General features: G+C 37.2%; 1 protein-coding gene, 1 long non-coding RNA gene and 1 pseudogene across 3 annotated transcripts; 2 read left to right on the top strand and 1 right to left on the bottom strand.

Moving 5' to 3' along the window:
- Positions 1–3,795: 3,795 nt before the first annotated feature.
- On the top strand, positions 3,796–11,952 carry LOC143304956 (carcinine transporter-like; annotated as a pseudogene).
- LOC143304957 (uncharacterized) lies at positions 6,965–9,606 on the bottom strand. Of its 2 annotated transcripts, none has more exons than XR_013061623.1 (3): positions 7,799–7,935; positions 7,477–7,581; positions 6,965–7,081 (listed from the first exon to the last, which is right to left on the bottom strand). It is a non-coding gene; the product is annotated as an uncharacterized LOC143304957 (long non-coding RNA). The 2 variants fall into 2 exon arrangements; XR_013061622.1 differs by lacking the exon at positions 6,965–7,081 and adding an exon at positions 9,530–9,606 and having other exon boundaries at positions 7,442–7,581; positions 7,799–9,202.
- Positions 11,953–17,017: 5,065 nt separating the features above from the next.
- On the top strand, positions 17,018–18,386 carry LOC143304960 (uncharacterized). The gene is made up of 3 exons (XM_076627503.1): positions 17,018–17,582; positions 17,820–18,112; positions 18,237–18,386. Exons 1-3 carry the CDS (start codon positions 17,018–17,020, stop codon positions 18,384–18,386), a joined length of 1,008 nt encoding a protein of 335 aa, XP_076483618.1.
- Positions 18,387–21,484: the final 3,098 nt, after the last annotated feature.

Genomic DNA, 21,484 nt, shown 5'->3' on the forward strand with positions numbered 1-21,484 from the left:
TCTGAAAGTTTTCCTACGCGTAACTGCTAAACGAGAATTTTCCCATAGATCCCAGAAATTTCGTACACTTACTTTGCCATACCAGCTACCACAAGCAACCAAGAAAATATCGATGTCTTAATTTTCGCAACTTTCAGACATTCTTGAAATTTAGATAAATACAAATACAAATGCAAAATAATGCCGTTATAGATAAATACAAAAATTTCGAAGTTTTCCGCTTCTCAGAGAAATTTTGCTTGCATGTGTACGCAGTGCTCAGAAACTCGGCAGATTTAAGCCTAAAAGGATTAAAATTCGATGAAAAGATTACGAGATAATAAACTTCAAAGTCGATTACCACGGAAGTTTACATCGTGTGAAAGATTAAAAGGAATATTCTGACGAGCAGCTCTTAATAGTTTCAGCGTCTAATCCTCTAAAAACGTGACATTAATTATTCGTGCCAAAGAGGCAGCTACGAATTGCAAAATATCGCGAGAATTCGATCTCGACGGGCGTAGAAAAGGCAGGGGCGGGAGAACAAAAGAGGATAACGTCTCAAATTTAAAAATGCGCTTGTCACATGATTTTTAAAACTTGTTTTTTTCGGTATCTAAAGCACACTTACAAACACGATTTTTTTTTTTTAATTCGGTGAGCCGCGGAGAGCTGAATACGACTTTCGTATGGAAAGTCACGAAGGTACGATACGTTATATTTTTGCGAACTACTTACTTCATCTAGTCGGTTTTTTTCTTCTTTTTTCTTGAAGGAACGCATGGTTCTATATCGCTCTCTTTCTCTTCATTTTTTAATTTTCACGTAGGAGACTTATCCGCCTCAAGTACGTATTATAATCTTTTATTGTAGACCATCGACGAAATGATTCTTCTCGATACCGTTTAGTAGCATCGTTATGGAAAATTCTTCTCTCTTCTCATTTTAATTCCCTTAACAGTCAATGGAATCCGATGCTATGCGCACAGCTACGTACGTGCAGTGCTATATCATCTCTACTCCATAAATATCGTTCACTGCCCCAATGTTAAGGTTCAATATACGAGAGTTCGCGACCTTTATCGTAGTTTCTGTCGCTAATTAATATTAACGTGATGCAATCTGAAGCGTCGAGTAATGAATATGCCCCTCTAGCGTGACGAATTATCAATCATACATGTTACGAGACGATTGTACCATTATTCGGTGCCAACTAGTAAGGTTGCGGAGAAGCATGTTGTCGACGACAGACGAGATTAATCTTACTGATTGCAGTCTTGACACAGACACGCACATATGTAAATGGGACACTTGTAAAGTTTCTATCACGATCGTTGTATTCTTTTTTTGCTTACGTAAAATGTGAAAGGCATTGTGACTCGTTTGCGATCATTGATAGTTTGTTTGGTGAGTGTGCTGTTATGAGTGGGATTAGTAGATGAAAAGATGATTTAACGTGGCGATTTTTATGATTGTAAATATTGACATCTTTTGACGCCGATTTGTATGTTTTTTTAATATTAATATAGAGTGGAATAGATACACCATTGGGTATTAAATGTTTTTAATCTTTCGTTTCTAAGCTTTAATTAATTACGTTTCAGAGTTACTCGAATGAACTATATCTTAAAGAATAAAATTCGAGTTTGATTATGCGTTCGTAAAAATTGGATTAAATTTGAGTTATTGCCACTTGAAGACACTTCGTTACAATAATCATTGTAAATAAAATTAAGAAGTTAAGTAAAACTAGGAACATTATATTTGTCTACGATTTTTTACATTTCTGCGAGACGCACATGTTTCATTGCTAACGAAATAATTAAGTTTATTATAAAATATGAAGGTAAATACGCTTCGTATTAGCAAGTTAATTTTCGAAAGCTAAATGTAGATATTATTATTTGAATGTCATAAATACCCGATACAACAAGTACATACATGAAGTGACACACACTTGTGTATTCATGAGTTTTTAATTGCCTTCTACGAGTTTACAAATTATAAAATTTTATAATTACAAATTACACACTCGAATGATAGATTATTTAAATATTTAAATACGTGTAATAAAATTTCGATTTATTCGATAAATATTATGTTCAGATAAACTCTCCGTTTTGTCTACTTTTCATATCTTTTGGAATCTTGTTAAAAAATAATGAAAAATGGGGTTCGTTATAAATTCATGATTTAGTTAACGATGTTCAAGGACGTTTAATCTGAAGGATCAGAAGGAAAATCACAATCGTTACGAGACAACGTGAGAAAATTTAATGCCGCAGATTGTCTGAAATCAGCCATAATCGCATTGTTACTTACTGAGCGATTCTTAGATCCTTTAGTTCTGTTTGTTTTGCCGACGAAACACGTATAACATAATCTGTTACCGATACTAGGTGATAAATGAACAATAAGGAAGTGAAACTGGTAAATTCCATGAAGGAATACATTATCAGTTTGGAAAAGATAGATGATCAAGATAGATCACGATCATTATGTATTAGTATGGCAAAATGAAGACTGAAATATTTGTACAATATTACAGTAAATAATTAATAACAGATTTCGTGTTAATAAAATGATAAAAAATATTAAATTTAGGTTTAATATTTTAAGCATTTAAAAAAGATGGAACAGAAAACTGTGATAAGCGTTGATCTTTGAGTATTAGATGGTACGATAAGTATCGTTTTCGAAAAAAGAGTATTAATAAATGTAAAGCATTTTAAAAATGAAAATTTTCCATTAGCGAATTTCTCGTCTCTTCTAGTCAGAAATTAAAATTGAATGAACTGTTTTTGGGTAATATTATGGAATTCTCTTTAGTTACGTGTTTATAATACATAACAGAAATGTATCTATTATTCAAGATCCATTGTTCTACTGTTATGGAAACCAGAAGCGAACACAGATTTCCCTCAGTCCGACCTCTACACAGTCAGTGAAAGCATTTTCATACAACAAAGTAAAGATAAAAAATTTTCCTTCGACGACGCAATGCGATTCCAGTCACGTTGCTTAATGATCTATCAAGGTAGACAGGATTCTTGAGGAACCAATGTAATTACGTGACTACGATCATAATTTTTCTAAGGTCTCTGTACCCATAAACAATATTGTGATCCCGCTTGTTATTTAATATAATTACTTATATCTAGTTATATTTAGTTATTAAATATTAGCATGATTTACTATATGTAATTCAGTAAATCGGTACAAGATCTAAAGAAAATATTTCTTACGTATGATTTTGACGAACTTTGTGTAAAAATCTATAAAACTAGAAGTTGCTTAGTTTATATACAGATAAAGAAAAGCATCGTTTATATCATCGAGATATCACATTTATATCATTTTAAAAATAAAAATTCTTCATCAAAGCGAAGAACATTTTCATAAAAAATTACGAACAGAATATCTCGATTCTACAATCTACTGTAAACAAGATAAGTATCGATAATGAATAAATCTTGACATTGAATTTTATTCAAAAAGTTTTATTCAAAAGTGATATCAAATAATCCGTAATGACATTTATTACTCCAATCATATCAGTCAACTACTACCTACCGCGTAATACGCGATCGATTTTCAAACGCACCCCCCCCCCACCCAAATAGAGTTTCCAGTGTAATTCTGTTATTCTTGAATCTTCGGCTTGTTTTTCATTTTTTAGCTCACTTTAAAATTTCTTCTGGCTTCAATTGTGCTACGATTTAAAGTTTTCCGTGTATACGTTTAGGACGTTACTGCATGCGGAAATAGTACAGAAGGCCTCTAATTATACCGTCTACAATATTATTTATAGACTTTGAACCATATAGTACGTAAGTATGTAATTGTATATCTGTCGTGGTTCATTTTATCCTTCTCTGTTGCGTGAACCAGCGGTTAGGAGCGACACTAAATCAAGTGGGAATGAAACTCGTTGAAACAACGCTAGACATGGTAACGGATCCATGACTGTGCTTCTGTTATTATCAACGCCAGTAACGGTTAAACCTATTGCATGTGTGTAAGTTGGAAGTTACGTACATAACTTATGCACACCCGTTGTGTGTTTCGCGATCCCATATTTCTTTTAATTTGAATTTTATGAAACTTTTTGTTCGATAATTGATGTGCCATATTACATCCGTCACATTCAATGTTATATGGTGTAATTTCTTCAGTTGTGGTGTTATGTAAGTTACGAGGTCATTCCTGTGTTTGGACATGTGTTTGGAATGTAGTGTGTATCTTTTTCTTCGTATGTACATAGTGAGTAGAGACTGTCTGTCTTTCGCTAGAAGAATATTCTGCATATAGTTTTGATTTTAAAAATGCCACCATTTGTGTAGACGTACACACGCAAGTATTTATTATGTAGACACGATGGCTCGTAGACACGAACGTTTCTCGTTGTCGTATTTTCCAAACAGGTCAGTTATTTCGAGCACTCGACCACTTTCTCGCTCCTGACAATGACATTAGTCATTCTAATCGATGTCTCGAAATCGATGGTTTTTCTGTCAGCTGTTTCGTTTTCGTGTTTATTCTATATGATAATATTGTTTCACGTATTCGCTTAAATTTAATTGGCAAATGATTAATTTCCCTGAATCCATTTTCAAGTAAACATATCAGTTTAACCTTTTGCTCTATCTGATACGAAAATGAACAATTTGATATAAAAATTTTGCGAAAGATCGATATATTATTTTACTTTTAACTTGGAAATCGTTCTTTTAATTTTTCAATATCTAATTAACCACCTCAGTCCCTAAGACCGTCTGTTTTAACGAATGGTAAATAATCAAATAATTGCGTTGATACATCAGAAGTACCATCTTCTTATATCCCTGATATTAGTGTTAAAACAGGTTTGAAAAACCTTCAATTATTTCATTTATCCTTAGCCTTCGATGGCTTAAAATTTTCTCGGTTATTTTCCAATAGAGTTCAATATATTGATCGAAAACTTAGTTTAGTTAAGCACTGTAACCGGAAGTCACCCTTAAGTCGCCGGGTAAGAGGATTACGAGTAATAAACAAACAATATTAATCAGAAAATTATTCCATTCAATTTTTCTCCTGCATTTAATTAAATATGACAGAGTCAACAAACTTTCCTTCGGTTCTTCTATCTCATTTGCAAATCTATAATATCGATATCCAAACGATAACTCGAACACCATTAACCAGCACTCGAGGCTATTTCTTTCGTCGAAACTTTCCTCAGACATGTAGATATCACGTTGACATCGCCGCGTATACCGAATCAGCCCTTTTTAAAGATGATCTCGCGAGCGTGGTTCGTATGCAATTCAATTTGAACGAGTCGCGTGTCACGATTCACTTGACTCCCGGCACAGTAATTGGCCGGCACTCGAGCAAACACTTACACTTAATTTAACGTTTAACCGAATCGAAAACAAAGCGAACAATTGCCGGACTTCGCTCGTTCTTTCAGTTCATTTCCGAACGTCTTTCGATCAGCATATCGGGTCTCCTTTTTCATCTCCGTTGCCTTTCAAAATCTAAAATCATAATTGAGACTTTGCTGCTCGAACTATGGAAGGGGAAAACGTGAATGACGGGTAAGATTGTTCCTGCGTTCTGTCAGAAAATAATTTCCTGTTTGTGGGAGAGGAAAGGAGCATTGTAATTGGAATCACAGAATGTGAAACATCAAAGGAACTGCCGAATGACATTTATTTCAAAGACTAGAAGACTGAAAACTTTGTTATACGACTTTTATACTGCTACGCCTGGAAATCAAGGATGGATTCTGTTTCAGCGAAATGAAGGACGAGAAGAGTAACTCTATATTGCCCACTGAAGCGACTCGATTGAGACCAAGATTGGAAAGTTTCGATGATGTTCTGCCGTATGTCGGTGACTACGGGAGATATCAATGGCTGTTGTTATTGTCGTTACTACCTTATGGCGCGACGTACGCGTTTCTGTATTTCTCGCAATTTTTCATTACGATTATTCCCACGGAACACTGGTGCAGGATAGACGAATTAGTAAACTCGAATTTCACCGAAGAAGAGAGGTAAGTATGTATAATGAAGGAAAGAAAGAAAAGGAGATATACGTAGCAACGAAAGCTCCTTTAAACTTTGAACGATATTTTTGATTGTTCGTAGAAAGTGACTTTAAAATATTGTGAAAAATATGCGAGATATCGCGATTTCTGGAATTTCTCGAATTTTCGAACATTTCGAAAATTATTAGAAAATATTGTAGAAAAATTTCACGATAAGATACAAGATATTTTTGGATTACTCTGTCTGGACTTTGGTTCTTATTTTAATAATTAAAATGATCAATCATCTATCGTATGGGGTGTTTAGGATTAAGATAGCGATTCCAGTGACGAACGTTTATCCTTATTACGAACAATGTCAACGGAAGGACGTAAACTTCACAGAGCTGTTGAAGAGCGATAAGAGCCTGAGCTCATCGGGCTTCAAAACAAACAAAACGATAAAATGTACTCAATGAGAGTATAATTTTACGCAGATTCCATATCCTAGTATAGGAACTGAGGTGAAGTATTCACATCGTTGTCTGAATCGCATGCTTCGAAATTCTTACACTTCTGCTGCGTTCTTTGGGTCATTTCCGATCTACTCTGACCTTGTTATAGTAAATTTCTTAAGTTTAAAGAAAGTATAAGACGATAATTGTTAGTACGGATAATTCCTCGTTCCGATTTTACGCGAACGTTTTTTTCAGAGCATAAAGAACTCTTTCATTCATCGAACTGCGAGCAGAATCGAGATATAAAAATTCGAAAACCGCAGCAGGATTAAAATTATATTCTGAAAAATATGAATCTGGTTTTTCGCTGACTAACTCTTAACCTTGGTGATTAGCTAGATTGGGTATGCGACCGAGAATACCTCGTATCAACGGCGCAGGCCATCTTCTTCTGCGGATCCATCATCGGTGGTTTCCTAGTCGGTTGGATCGCCGATCACAAGGGTCGTATCCCAGCTTTAATGTTCTGCAATGGTATCGCCCTTTTTGCCTCCATTTTCACTGCCAGCGCAAATAGTTTTTGGTCATTCGCCGTCTGTAGATTTCTCACTGGACTGGCGTTCGATAACTGTATCAACATTCCTCTGATTATCGGTAAGCCTTCTACGAAGTAGAAAGTGCGAGAGGTTCGACCGATAAGCCAATGTTTCAGTCACGCGAGAGATAACGTTAGTATGAAGTCAATGTTTCTATTACGTGAAAAATGATGTTGCGTGACAAATTTTTGATGAATTGTTCCTCGAAGATAATTTTGACGTTGCTGTACTCGATTGAACTATACGGTTCGAGAGTTCTTGATTCAAGAGCTTTTGCCACCACCAGAGATGAATATATTGATTTTTAGAAGCAAAACACGTGCATTATGTAGCGCTTTTTGTTATACGGACCAGCTCAAACTCGGAACATTCACGTTTGCAGAGTAAACGGATTAATTTAAAATCGGAATTATATTTATAATCTTACAATTATCCTACAATTATGTTGATGGTATCGTTCATTCGGCTCGTCATCAATTGCTCCATATTAATAATAACCGGTTTCACTCGATAAATCTTCCATGTTCTATTACTGCAACATAAAGAATAATCGTCGTTAAGTATCTTGATATAATAATCAGTTATTCCGAGAGTCATCGACGATCAATTATCCCGCAGTGCTCGAATATATGGCTGTTTCGAAACGAATGTTGGTCGTGAATATCGCCTTTGGCGTATACTTCGCAGTGGCCAGTACAATTTTACCATGGATAGCCTATTATATCGCGAACTGGAGATATTTTACTTACGTTACTGCCATACCGCTGTTATCTGTCGCTATCACACCGTGGATTCTTCCCGAGAGCGCCCGGTAAGTAAACTCCTAATCGTTCGATTATTCGAATTCTCAACTTGCGCTTTGAGATTTATGCAAATTTACTTATCGATCCATATCACTCGTATTTGCTCTGTTCAAGCTGGTACATTTCCAACGGGATGATGGACAAGGTTGTTGAGAAACTACGGAGAATAGCTAGGATCAATCGCAGAAATCCAGACTCGCGTATTTGCGATATATTCGTCGTAAGTTCGATCAAATAGAATTCTAGAAAGCTTACGCGAAATCATACGGTACAGTACTTGAATCTGTGCTGACAGATATATTTGATTCACGTCGAAAGCACACAGACTCGCGAATGTATTTTAACATGCATAGACAGGTTTTAAAAATGAAACGCGATGAAAAATGAAATATGAAATGAAACTTGACTGTCGCGATTCCATTGTGGTATTATATCGATCTCGTACAAAATTTGAAGTAAATCTGGGAATTTATATAGAAATTATAAAATATTTACAATTTACAAGTACAATCGGGGATAAAAATAAGCTGCTATAGTTAATGGAAATAGATGTGAAGAAAGTATAATCAAATTAGTATCAGCCTCATATACTTGAGTTTTATTTATTATATTTCCTTCTAATAATATGCAGATAGTTCAGCAAATGATTGAAATGAATTTTTACATTTTCTCCACTAATCCACTTAGTTTTGTTCCCGACTGTATTTCGGATCAGAAAAGTATTTAATCAACCAACCACCCATTATATTAATAAATCTCGATATCAAAAGCCATGCCGACTAATTCCATAAAACAGAATGCAAAGTGCCACTGTTCGTGCTATCTATTAATGACGAATAAAATGAAAATAAAATTTCTTTTCAGTGTGTTATGAATTTTGAACTGTGTAAGGGCTAAAGGCACGACTCGTATTATATCTTTCGTTAATTATTCTCGAAATAAATTCTTGCAGAGTAACATGGAGGCACCGGACAAAATTCAAGAATCAGCGACGCTGCTCGATCTGTTCAAAATGCCACGGTTGGCGAGAAACACTATTCTTCTAGTTGCATTCTGGCAAGTATAAGATACGAGTTCATGTTACGAGAAAACCTTCATAAATAACCGATACAATCTTGTAGGTGTTTCACCCTGATCTCGTTCGACGGTCACGTGTATTCATTAGAACTTATCCAGAGCTCGGTGTTCGTGTCGTTCTCGATCGCCTGTGTCACAGAACTTTCAGCTGGGTTATTACTCGCCCTGTTGCTCGACCGATGGGGTCGTAGACTCTGCGGATTTCTCACGATGGCAATGACCTGTGTACTCAGTATCGCTGAACTTATGCTGCATTCCAGTAAATATATCGATCTGTTTATTAAAGTAAAATTAAAACGATTATAATGACGTATTATTGAGAAAAATCTGAAATTAAGTTGATGATGAATGTAAAAGAATTTTGGCAACTTCGAAGGTATTAATCTTGGAAAATAATTATTTTGATGGAACTAGAATTTAGGAATTATTAGGAATTAATTTAGTGGCGAAATTGAAAGAGGTGTGCACATTTTAGAAGCAATAATTTTCTATATGTTGGTTTTCTAGAATTTGGAGATTTATAGAAGTTTAAAGTTTGTGTGAAATTTTAATTTGATTTTGATTAAGCTTCGATCGGACTATATTTTTAATTAAACTTACAATCAAGTATTGTGTACCCAGGATTAATTTTGTATTTTGTAATTTATTCCCCAGTGCTCGCGAAATTAGTAATGTCAATATTGTCGCGATTCTGTCTGAACATGGCAGCCAATGTTGGTCTTCAGTATGCAGCAGAACTTCTGCCCACGCCAGTCAGATCGCAGGGCGTATCTTTCATTCATATTTTCGGAATAGTTGCACACTCTTTGGCGCCATATATCACTGACTCGGTAAATAAATATTTATACTACTATTGTTGTTACAACATTTTTGAAACACCGCTAAGTACATCCACGTTCAACTTCTCTTTAATTTATCCCAAAAGATACAATAAGCGCTATTTGAAATTATGAAAAAGTTCTCATGTAAATTTTCTCATGAAAATGTAAAATAGTTTTTTTCTTACCTTAAAACAAGTTGTTTCCTGAAGAAGTTAAATATTATAAAAATCTGATCAAGATATTTCTCACTTTCTAGAAAGCCCGTTTTGGAAGTTGCAACCAACGCTTTTCTTTAACTGATCTTTAATCAAAAAATTGAAATTTAAAATAAAAAATGATGGAATAACTTAAGATATGAAACTATATTGGTTGAAACTTTCTAATGAAACTTTTTAAATGAGAAATACTTTGACCAGATTTTCATGGTATTTAACCTTTGCTCATATAAATTAATATTTGTTCATTAGGCTGCAATTTGGGAGGGATTTCCAATGCTCATTATCAGCACGGTGTCCTTTTTTGGCGCTGCACTGGTTTTGTTCCTGCCGGAAACTGTCGGCCAGAATCTTCCTCAGACTATCAAGCAAGGCGAAGAATTCGGAAGGGACCAACATTTCTGGTGGTTGCCTTGCTACCATAAGACACACTTCAATGGACATCGACACTATCACTCCTGTGAACGATAATTATCTGATTTTTAATAATAATTCAATTAAAAAACACGAAGGAGGATTCGTGTTTTTTTAGAAGTAACAATATAACAAGCGGATCAGTCTGACGATTTTTGTACGAGAAAAAATCGGAACATATTATTTTTCTATTCTCCTACATTAATTTTTATTTTTATCGTTTACGTTTAAGAATTTGTAAGCCTTAATTCTAAAAAGAGCGAGCAAGTTAATGGAAAAATTTCACTTAACTATTCGCGTTAATTTCTTCGGTTTAACTTTTGGGAAATGCTTCGTTAGCTTCGGGAATATTCCAACGATTCGTTTTACGTACAAAATAAGCATGATAAATATTACATCACGGTAATGAAAACTATTGACGTAATACCTAAGATAAAGATGCAGAGACATTCTTAGAATTTCTAATGACACCTTTATAGATTTCTCGTTTAATATCGCTATTACATTTGAATCACTTTTACCTAATGGTGTCACATAGTCTCGTTGGAAATTTGTCAAATTCCTTAAAGTGATCACTGAAAATTTTCCTAAATTTCCAAGAATTTATTTATCACGAGGTAAAGAAAATGTGTATTAGAAAGATGAGATCGAAGGTTTATCATTTTTTCAATTATGGCGAACGCAATATGTAATCAATGAAAATTTTATATTTTCACGTTGAAAGTTTCTTCAGATAATTATTATCCAGATGATGACTAACTCTTACGAATTAATGCGTGTCTGTAGGATAATCCGGTAGACTTGATCCGCTTTTTATATCGAAAGTTGAGCAATCGGTGACGCGTTCTTATACACCGAACCGCGAAAAGCAAAATTTCATATGATCTCACCAATTTCGGATGTCAGTCAAATCAGTCAAATAATAAGTTCGCGTTAATATACACGTTCGATTTTTGAAAAGCTTGTTCAATTTAATAAGAGTCTTGGTAACAGGCTTATGTTTTTAGACCTAATTGGTTGTTTTCATTTACAAGTACCTCGTGTTAAAGTACTCATAAAATGACATTAAAATCAGAAAACTAATAACTGAAAGATTATCATTTTTCCTCTGTGGTAGTTTACATATAACATAATGCAACTAACATATCACGATTAATGCAAAATAAATAAATTACTAATATAGACATTTTTTTAGTAATTTGTATAATCGTGAAACGAATTGAACTTTCTAAAGGCAAATATTAAAGGAAACATGGAATTGATGCCAAATCTATCACAAATATTATTTATACTACTTATTTGCGCAGTTTGAAGCGAATCAAATTGATGAAGGTTTCTTTGTTACATGTTAATTTACATTTTAAAAGACATAACAGGCACGCTAATTAGTTTGCTTAAGATACTTTCGAGATACCAAGTTAGACGCGTTTCCATGAAATCATATCAATTTTACGATGATATTTTTCTATCAAGCATGCAATTATAACCGTATCGTTGATTAGTGCATACAATTATCCATGTACATTCGTCTTTCCGAGTACCGCGCTTCAATATTGCTAATTTCAAATTCGTACATTAATGTTCGTAAATGCTTGAAAATGCTATATAACTGTATCAGCTTCTGTTAAAAACATTTTATAGTAAAATCTCTATAAATTTGTAATATTTTTTAGACAATTTGAATTCATTATATTATACATCATACATTCTAGTCATTTCTAATTAAGTTACTTTTGAGATGTTTAATTACATTTTATGTATATTCTTATAACTCTCTCTGTTACGGCGCGTACGATGGTCCGTGCACCGTCTGAAACTTTATACTATATACTGATCTACTACATACTATATCCTATAAACTGAATCCTTTGACGTAATCTTAATAGCTTGAAGGAATCTCTAACCCTGTAAGTGTTTTCGGTTTATGGATGGTCCTTAGAACAATGCTTAGGTTTATTGCGCACTCTTACAAATAACGGAGAAAGCGGGTAGTTATTTTTCCAATAAACAATGTCACCCACGAGCCACGTTGGTAGGAGGCTTCCTCCTCCTATCTTCATTCATTAACGTTGGCTATAATCAATGGGCACCCTCACTTTCCTAACGAAAAGTGTGAACAACGAATCCTTTTTCTTCGTTCAGAAAGCACACCCACACTGAGATTTCCTCTCGTGGCGGCACACGAGAACGCAAATCTCACCACTCGAAACCAACTAGTGTCGGACGACGGCAGCGCAGTGGTTAGCGCCATAGAGTACAAACGTTCGGATCCCGGGTTCAAATCCCGGCGCCTCGTACTTTTCCAAAGTCCGATTTTTCTTCCACGACATCTAAATAAGAAGGAAATACAGCAGTACTACACCCCGGCAAGCGACATCTACAGCCAGCAGGCTACAATTATCACGGATATATGAAGGAAGACGGAGAAAAAGAAGAAAAAAAGTGTGTTTCGTCCAGAGCCTGCTAGTGGACTCATCAGTAAGGCTTACCTAGCAGGCTCATGCCTTAGATACAATGGAAGGAGGGGGAAACAAAGCTATGTACATGGCAGAGACATTGAAGACGGATTCCTCCCTCCCACGGCCGGACACTGTATCCAAGGCCGGTCGGATCTCCTACCCTCTCTTGCGACGTATCCCAGTGGAGCGGCCCCACTCTTAATCTAGTTTGGTGGGAAAGGTTCGCGTACACACCGTGTGTAAGAACTATTAAAAACCACACAGTGTATCGCGACTACCTTTCTACTACTTAACCCAAGTCCTATATTATCAGTCTTTGGTCCGAGGCGGCTCCTGTCACGTAAAGTTGGTACTTGGGTGGTAGTAAGAAGGCTGAGTCGTAACCCAACTACTTATTTTCCTTTATAAAACTTTATTATAAACACCTACAAAATAACATCGAACCGGAGAATAGGGGTTGTATGAGTACAGCAACTAGAAGAGGAACAAGAACTGCCCGAGCTGGGTGAAGTTTCGGTTTATATACGTTTTGGTTTTAGGATGTTGAGGGGATAGGTGTAGGTTATGATGTAGAAAAGTGTCTGAAGGTCGGGGGTCCATATCCTATCTCTGATGTGGACTTTGGTGCATCACAGCCTTGGTGTATGCTATGATGATAAGGTGGTGATGTATCCAAAAGTGTCCAAAGGTCGGGGGTCCATATCCTATCTCTGATGTGGACTAAGGTGCGTCACAGTCTTGGTGTATGCTATGATGATAAGGTGGTGATGTGTCCAAAAGTGTTCGAAAGTCGACCGTCGATGTATTATCACTGATGTAGGTTGAGATGTGATTGATGTCACATACTCCCCTCTTTAGATTGATTTTGGTCCTCCAAAATCTTAGTGTTTCCTCAGTATGGAGCGATGGAATTGGACTCTGACTGGTTCGACTTGTACTTGTTCTTCTTCGTCGTGGTATATGCTTTTGCTATTTCAACCTGTGAAGGTTGTTGGCTGGTTAAATTTCGACTACGATTAATAGGGATAATTTGCTAAGTTTGACGAAATGCCGCAGTATCACGTGTTGAATCTTTTGTAGACTTTCTAACAGCCTGTGATATAGAATGAGTTAGTGGTCTTTGAGTAATGGTTTTATACTATCTTGTTGTTTCTTTATAGTTTGATTGTTATCCAGTTGTTCCTTTGATACTTGCATTTCTTTGTTCTGTTTAGCAACTTCTAAAGCCTTTTCAGCATCTACAACTGGTTCTTTTTCCATGCATGTAATTTCTTCTTCAACCAGTACAACTGTGCTTTCCTCTATAGTTCGTGTTTTTGTGTCATTTAGTAAACTTTTCAATTCAATTTCCACAGTATCTGGAGCTTTGGATACCGACTGACTGTCATCTTCTGCATTTTCAATGTCCCAATCATCAAAGATATCCTGAATGACACTTCTTTTGTTAGTTATGCGCACTTTATCTGCTTCACTTATAGATTTATTCCTTCCTTCTGTATTAGCAACATGTATAAGTACGACAATTTTATTATGAATAATTTTCTTTTCTAAATTAATTTTATGTGAACTATCAAAAGATCAATCTTGCCATTTCCATTTGTTGTTTCTTGTTATTCTTTTCTTTAATATCAATGTCATCTGCAGTTTCTAGATCACTAATTACTCCTGAGGTAATAGGAGTTATAGAATCGTTTCTTGTCTTTGTATGATTTAATATGTCATAATTGTATTTCTGGCTACAATTTTCAGAAACTTCTTGGGCCACAATTTCTGTTGAAATTACTTCTATAATTGTTCCATCACTTTCTCGTGCTTAACCTATCGAATTAAATTCTTCATTTACAATTTCAGCGTTCTTCATTCCTTTTTGTTCTGCAGAAACATTTTTTTTTCTTCATTGGAATTTACAACAGCATCCTTTTCATGTACAGTTAAAACAATATTTTCTTCTGTACTTTCATTCATATCATTAATATATAGTAGTTTCTACAGTCAGTACCATTACTTCTGAACTACTATCAATTAGTTTAGACAAATCTGTGTCTGTATCCGTGACATGCAATGTTTGGGCTTTATCATCAAAAGTTTCACCAAGTGTTTTAATTAATGCTTGACACTGAGCATTAGTAACACTAACTGTATCTATATTTAACACTGTACAAACGTTTTGTTTCTCAATGTTTTGTTCACCCTCATTTGTATTAAATATTTTAACATCGTTCGTACTTTCTTTATCTAAAGATGTGTCACCTGCATATCTTGAATGATCTCCAATCTCAGTTGTATTCTCTGCTAGCTCTTCTTGAAATTTCTCATCTTTTTTTTTTTTTTTTATATTGATCATCAATTTGTGGGTCCTTATTTATTATTTCTTGTTCTACTTCATTAATCGCAGCGTTCTTTATGCTCTCTGTCTCACTACTTTCCTTACTTTAAAAATTTTTTTTTGTTTTTATTTAAATCTGTTACATCACATTTATTTACTACTAAACCATCTTGAATTGTATTATCTGTACATTCCTGTGACTTATTTTTTTTTTTGATTTTCTGGAATATCATGCACATTCTTTATAATATCAGTCGTTGATTCTGATATTAATGAAGAAGATACATCTACTTTTATCGATGATTCTACTTTATTAATGTCACTGTGCACTTCATCTAGTTGTTCCATAGTAAAACATCAAGATTGTTACAATTACTTAGGAAGTCATGGATTGTTATTTAAATATTTACTGCACTTTTCCATCAATGTAACCCTTTATGGCAGTTTGACATTCTACAGAACACCAATGCTGTTCCATTTTTCTAAGCTTCCGTCAAAAGTAGGGAGCCGAAGATCTGGTAATTTAATGGATATCGGATTTAAACTTGCGGATGATGCACAGGTTGGAGGGTTTATGGATGTCGACGGCGAAGCTGTTTGCGCGTTCCTCAGAAGATTTTGTAGCCTTGTATCTACCGCGACGTACTGATCCCTTATTTCGAAGCCGCGCGCTTGTTCCTTCTCGTCCAATACTTCTAATTCGAGTTGGATCGCTTCGAATTGACTCGCAACTTCGGTCAGTTGTTTCTCGTAGTTCGTTAATAAGGAGTTTTGCTGACTCCCGGATTGCTCGTACTCGTCCAGTCGGGTCGATAAGTATGTGAATCGGCCGCTACAATAGCCTCGTCTCCGACGCAGGGAGATGAGTTGATCTTCGCTCGTCATCGTTGCCGAGGATAGGAGATGGTCGAAATAAGGAACGAGCTTACCTTATTGTCGTGCGGCGTGAGGTCGCGTGTATGTTTGGTGAGGAACGCCTTGTTCCTTCCCGACGGCCACTCGTTCGGTTGTATTGTTAAGTTGTGAAATTCGTTGCGTTGATGACTGTCCAGCTGCGGCGGAAGGCTGCGTGGTTGCGTTCCCTTGCCAATGGGATGTGCTTCTTCGAAGGTGACGCGCCTGACGTCACTGGTTTCGCTGTAGTGGTTGCTCCCGCTCCCGCTGCTGGTTTTGATAAAGTCACGTGGCACTGTGTGGTCACTGGTAAGTGCACTCTTCACTGGCACGTAATCCGGCTCGAAGGACCAAATGTTACGACCGTTCGCGGAGAGACGTGATCGCGAGATAGCACGTCAACGAGAGTTGTAAATTCTCGCTACGATCATGTTAATCGACGCCGCGAAATAGTCGTTCCCCTGTTTCGTTTAGGATAACAGAGGTGGTTCAATGAATATAGCACTGTGTTAACACTAATAAATTAACGTTTATTTCAACTGGCCGGCTTAAACATACGAAAATGGGCGTCAAACGATAATGACTTATTACACGGACTTTCCTTAGAAGAAACAAATCACCAACATTTTTTGGGCGACTCGCAAACCTTGAAGACGCTGGGGGTGTTTTGGAATTCATCCGACGACTCTATTCTTTACTCGGTCGAAGTCAAATCCACGCCCTCCCGAGTCACGAAACGAATCATCAGCTCGGAGATTGCAAAAATTTACGATCCGCTCGGTCTGCTCGCACCGGTGATTGTTCGGGCCAAGATGCTACTTCAACGAATATGATCGTCGAAAATCGATTGGGATGAATCACTTCCGATCGAGTTACATACAGAGTGGGAAAGGTACTATGCCCAATTGCCCTTATTAAACAACGTCAGGTTCCCACGCAAAGCAATAATCGAGTCCGCTATGGAAATTGAACTGCATGGTTTCTGCGATGCCAGCGAAAAGGCTTACGGAGCCTGTGTTTATCTCCGAACCCTTACCATCAACGGCCGTGTTTGGACCCAACTTTTAACCGCAAAATCGAAAGTCGCCCCACTCAAGTGCCAGACCATTCCTCGGCTCGAGCTGAGCGGAGCACTCCTTCTTACGTCCCTGATGTCAACAGTACAACAAGCCCTATCACACAAAATTACTCGAACTATCTATTGGACCGATTCCACTATCGTCCTCCATTGGCTCAATACATCACCTCACACCCTTAAAACATTCGTCGCTAACAGAGTCTCCGAAATTCAAACAAAAACCAGCATCCGCGATTGGCGCCACGTTCCTACCGACGACAATCCCGCGGACTTAATATCACGCGGCCAAACACCCGAAGAGTTTCTGCGCCCAACCATCTGGCAGCACGGTCCTGCATGGCTCTACCAGTCGGAAGGCTATTGGCCGACATGGGCGCTAACACCGCAAATTGAAGTACCGGAGCAGGAAGGGGCGATTTGTCTGTCCGCAAACCCCGCCGATTACAGTTTGTTGCAAAGGTATTCATCCTGGCCCAAGTTGATACGAATCATAGCTCGTTGCCTCCGTTGGAGACAGAAAAGGAACCGAGCGGCACCCCTAACCGTTACCGAATTACGCATAACGCACAATAAACTGATAAAATTGTTGCAAAACATCCATTTCTCCGAGGAAATTCGTACACTCCAAAAAGATCGGAACGCGGCGATAAAGGATAAGCTCACGCGACTCAATCCGTTCATAGACAAGGAAGGAATATTGCGAGTCGGGGGTCGACTCAGTCATTCGTCGATGACCTTCGCCCAGAAACATCCCATAGTATTACCCAAGTCATCCGTTACAACACGCATCATAGAACACGAGCACAAGATCCACATGCATTCCGGAACGCAGGCTACGTTATACGCAGTAAGACAAAGATACTGGCCCGTCGACGGTCGAAGTCAAGTATGGCGGGCGATCAAAGGCTGCGTCCGCTGCTGCCGCGCTCAACCACCGCCGGTAGAATACGTGATGGGTAATCTGCCGGAGGCGCGAGTAACAGAATCTCGCCCATTCACAAACGTCGGCGTCGATTACTGCGGGCCGTTCCACATCAAGGAAAAACGAGATCGTAACCGTCGTCAGATAAAGGTATACGTAGCCATTTTCGTATGCCTAGCAATTAAAGCGGTACACATCGAGCTCGTTGACGATCTCACTAGCGAAGCCTTCATCGCCGCTCTTCGCAGATTTATCGCTCGACGAGGGTATTGCTCCACCATCCATTCTGATAACGGCACCAACTTCAGAGGAGCAAGCAACGAATTAAGAGAGCTTCACGATTTATTACAATCGGACGATCACAAGGAAAAAGTAACCGCATTTTTAGCCGACAAACAAATCGAATGGCGCTTCATTCCCCCTCATTCACCGCATTTCGGTGGGCTATGGGAAGCAGCGGTGAAGTCATTCAAACGCCACCTCAGGCGTGTAGCCGGCACCGAGTTACTCACCTCTGAACAATTGAATACTCTTATCATAGAAATAGAAGCAGTCCTCAATTCCCGCCCGCTAACTCCTATCTCCACCGATCCAAATGATCTCCTAGTCCTCACTCCCGGACATTTTCTCATTGGCGATTCACTAATGTGCTTACGTGATCGAGATTTCAGAGACATTCCATCAAACCGACTCTCCAGATGGCAGCATATCCAACAGCTTAAACAGCATTTTTGGAACCGCTGGCATAAGAAGTATTTGAACGAGTTAACCAAACGCAATAAGTGGAGCAAGGGTGGACACGGCATCCAAAAAGGCACAATCGTCATCCTCAGAGAGGACAACGTTCCCTCCATGCATTGGCCTCTGGGCCGAGTTATCAAGGTTCATCCAGGCGCCGATGGTGTCATCCGGACAGCTACAGTTCAGACGGCAAAGAGCGTTTTGGATCGGGCCGTCAAAAGGCTTGTCCCACTGTCAATTCAACTCGATCTCGAGAAACCCGAACAACTAGCCACCGAGACGAACTAAGATAGGAACTTCAACCACATCTCACTAATTTGATCGGTACCCTCTCAACGGGGGGAGAATGTTACGCCATGCGGCTTGCCATAGATCATATTCTTAACCGTCGGTCGCGGCACTATAATGTCGCGGACGGATCGTCGCGGCTGCCCGACAAATAAACATTGTAGTGGCAAGCGCATGGCTCATTAAGCGGAGCGACCTCCAGAGGCGTCGATTCGTGGCCGTTATTTTATCTGGCGTAAACAAATGTGGCGTGATCCGAACGTAGTGGGGGTCACCTTCCAGAAAAAACCAACAAATCGAAGGGCGGGCAGAACGTTTCGAGAAGCCAAACAGTCAATACATATCTTATATCGCGCATTACGTAGTTACATTTCTTTTGTTGTTCCATTTATATCTTTCTAATTAATAAGTTGTTGAAATAAACGTTAATTTATTAGTGTTAACACAGTGATATATTCATTGAACCACCTCTGTTATCCTAAACGAAACAGGGGAACGACTATTTCGCGGCGTCGATTAACATGATCGTAGCGAGAATTTACAACTCTCGTTGACGTGCTATCTCGCGATCACGTCTCTCCGCGAACGGTCGTAACAAATGCTGTATCAGTTTATATTTTTCTTCATCATGAAGTTTTATTATATCACCTAATTCTTCCTGATGTTTTTTTTCTTTTTTTTCAATTTTCAAATAAGAGTGTGTTTTCTATGTGAATCTTTTAATTCTTGGTTCGCCTCGAGTAAGCGATTATTAACATCTTTGGAAAGTTTTTGGACGTTGTCCAGTTCTTTTCTAAGAAAATTATTTTGTTCGTTCATATCTTTTACTTTACCTTCAATTTCTACCCTACGCAATATTTCAAATTTATTTTCATTGACAAGGATCATTTTTCTTATTTTTCAAAATCCAGTTTCAATTTATTAGTTTCTTCTTCATATTTATATCCAAAATCACCCACTTTTTCATATTCACCCTTTAGTTCGTTTAGTTCACATTGAAGGGCAGATTATTTGTCCTTGTGGTTCAAGAACTACATTTTATCTCTTTTGCATCTTTAGCTCCAGCTTCACGTTCCTCCATTGAATTACTAACACATGAATTAAGTTTGGCCTTTTTTTTTTTGTTCCAGCAAGTCAACTTCATATTTGTGACTTATGTTATTTCTTCTAATTTTATTGTTAGTTCTTCAATTTGTATTCCAAAAGATTGAACTCTTTTTACGTGCGTGTGTGTGTGTGTTTTTTTTTTTTGTAACTCGTCGAGTTGCAATTCTAATTTTTGCACTTCCTCCTTCATGTCCTCTATGTGCTTCTCGAACTCTTGTGTCGTCCTGTCTTTGTCGGAACATTCTACTTGAAGATCAGCGAGTTGATGCTCGGGATCGTAATTCAATTTTTGGTCGTTAGCAGTAATAAGCTCACGTAACTTCACTTTTGAACTTGATCTTGTTTGGTCTTGATTGTGTTTTCGTGGTGCTTGTGGTGTTCTAAAAGTAATCGTCACGTTGCTTGCATTTTTAGTGCACATTGATATACTGCACTCTGCACAGGCAATGCTTTTGTTGTCATGAAATCTCTCTAACTTTTCAGTAATAAAACCTTTTATTTTATTATTTAATTTTGGATCATGCGCCCCTGGTGGAGATACATTATGTGTTCTCTTTACCTTTATTATGCACACGTTTTCCTTTTGCTCTCAATTTTTCGATCATCTTGTGCTGTTCTATATATTGTGTTCTTATGTTCTTCGCATATAAATCCTGTCGATTGATTTTATCTTTCAGTTGAGGTACATGTTTAATTCTTTACCTTTTTTTTTTTAATGGATTTCTTGATAATCTTTTAGAAGTTGCTCGTTATATTTGGAAAGCTTTCTCACTTCGTCTTCAGCTGTTTCCTAACGGGATTTTTCTTCTTCAAGTTTTTCTGTAATCATTTTTTCTAAATTTCTCCATTTATTCTGTTCTTCTTCGAGTAATTCATTACGTTTCGGTATCTGGCTATCTTTTCCTTTAAAACATTTTATTTTATCAGAGAGTTCTCCTATTTTCAAACTTGCTTCATTTAAGGTAACTTTATGAATTTCCGATTGATGCTTTAACATTTGATGTAAGTCTTCTATTGCTGTTTCACGTTCTTTCAACTGTTCATTAAATTCGTTGTTTAGCATATCCACTCGAGAAATTTCGAGTTCTTGAGCATCGTTTCTTCTTTTAGAAATTTGGCTTATTTTCTCTCGCCTGCTGCTACATGTTGCTGTCATTTTATCAACTTCTTTCTTCTTTTTTTTTCTTTTTTTTTTTTTGAACTTAAAATCTTGATTTAAGGTTTGTGTTTCACTATATGATTTATTATTATTAACTAGTTCAACATTATTCTCAGTAGATTTTTTTTCGC

This window comes from Bombus vancouverensis, unplaced genomic scaffold, assembly GCF_051014615.1.
Source record: "Bombus vancouverensis nearcticus unplaced genomic scaffold, iyBomVanc1_principal scaffold0067, whole genome shotgun sequence".
Taxonomy (NCBI): Eukaryota; Metazoa; Arthropoda; class Insecta; order Hymenoptera; family Apidae; genus Bombus; species Bombus vancouverensis.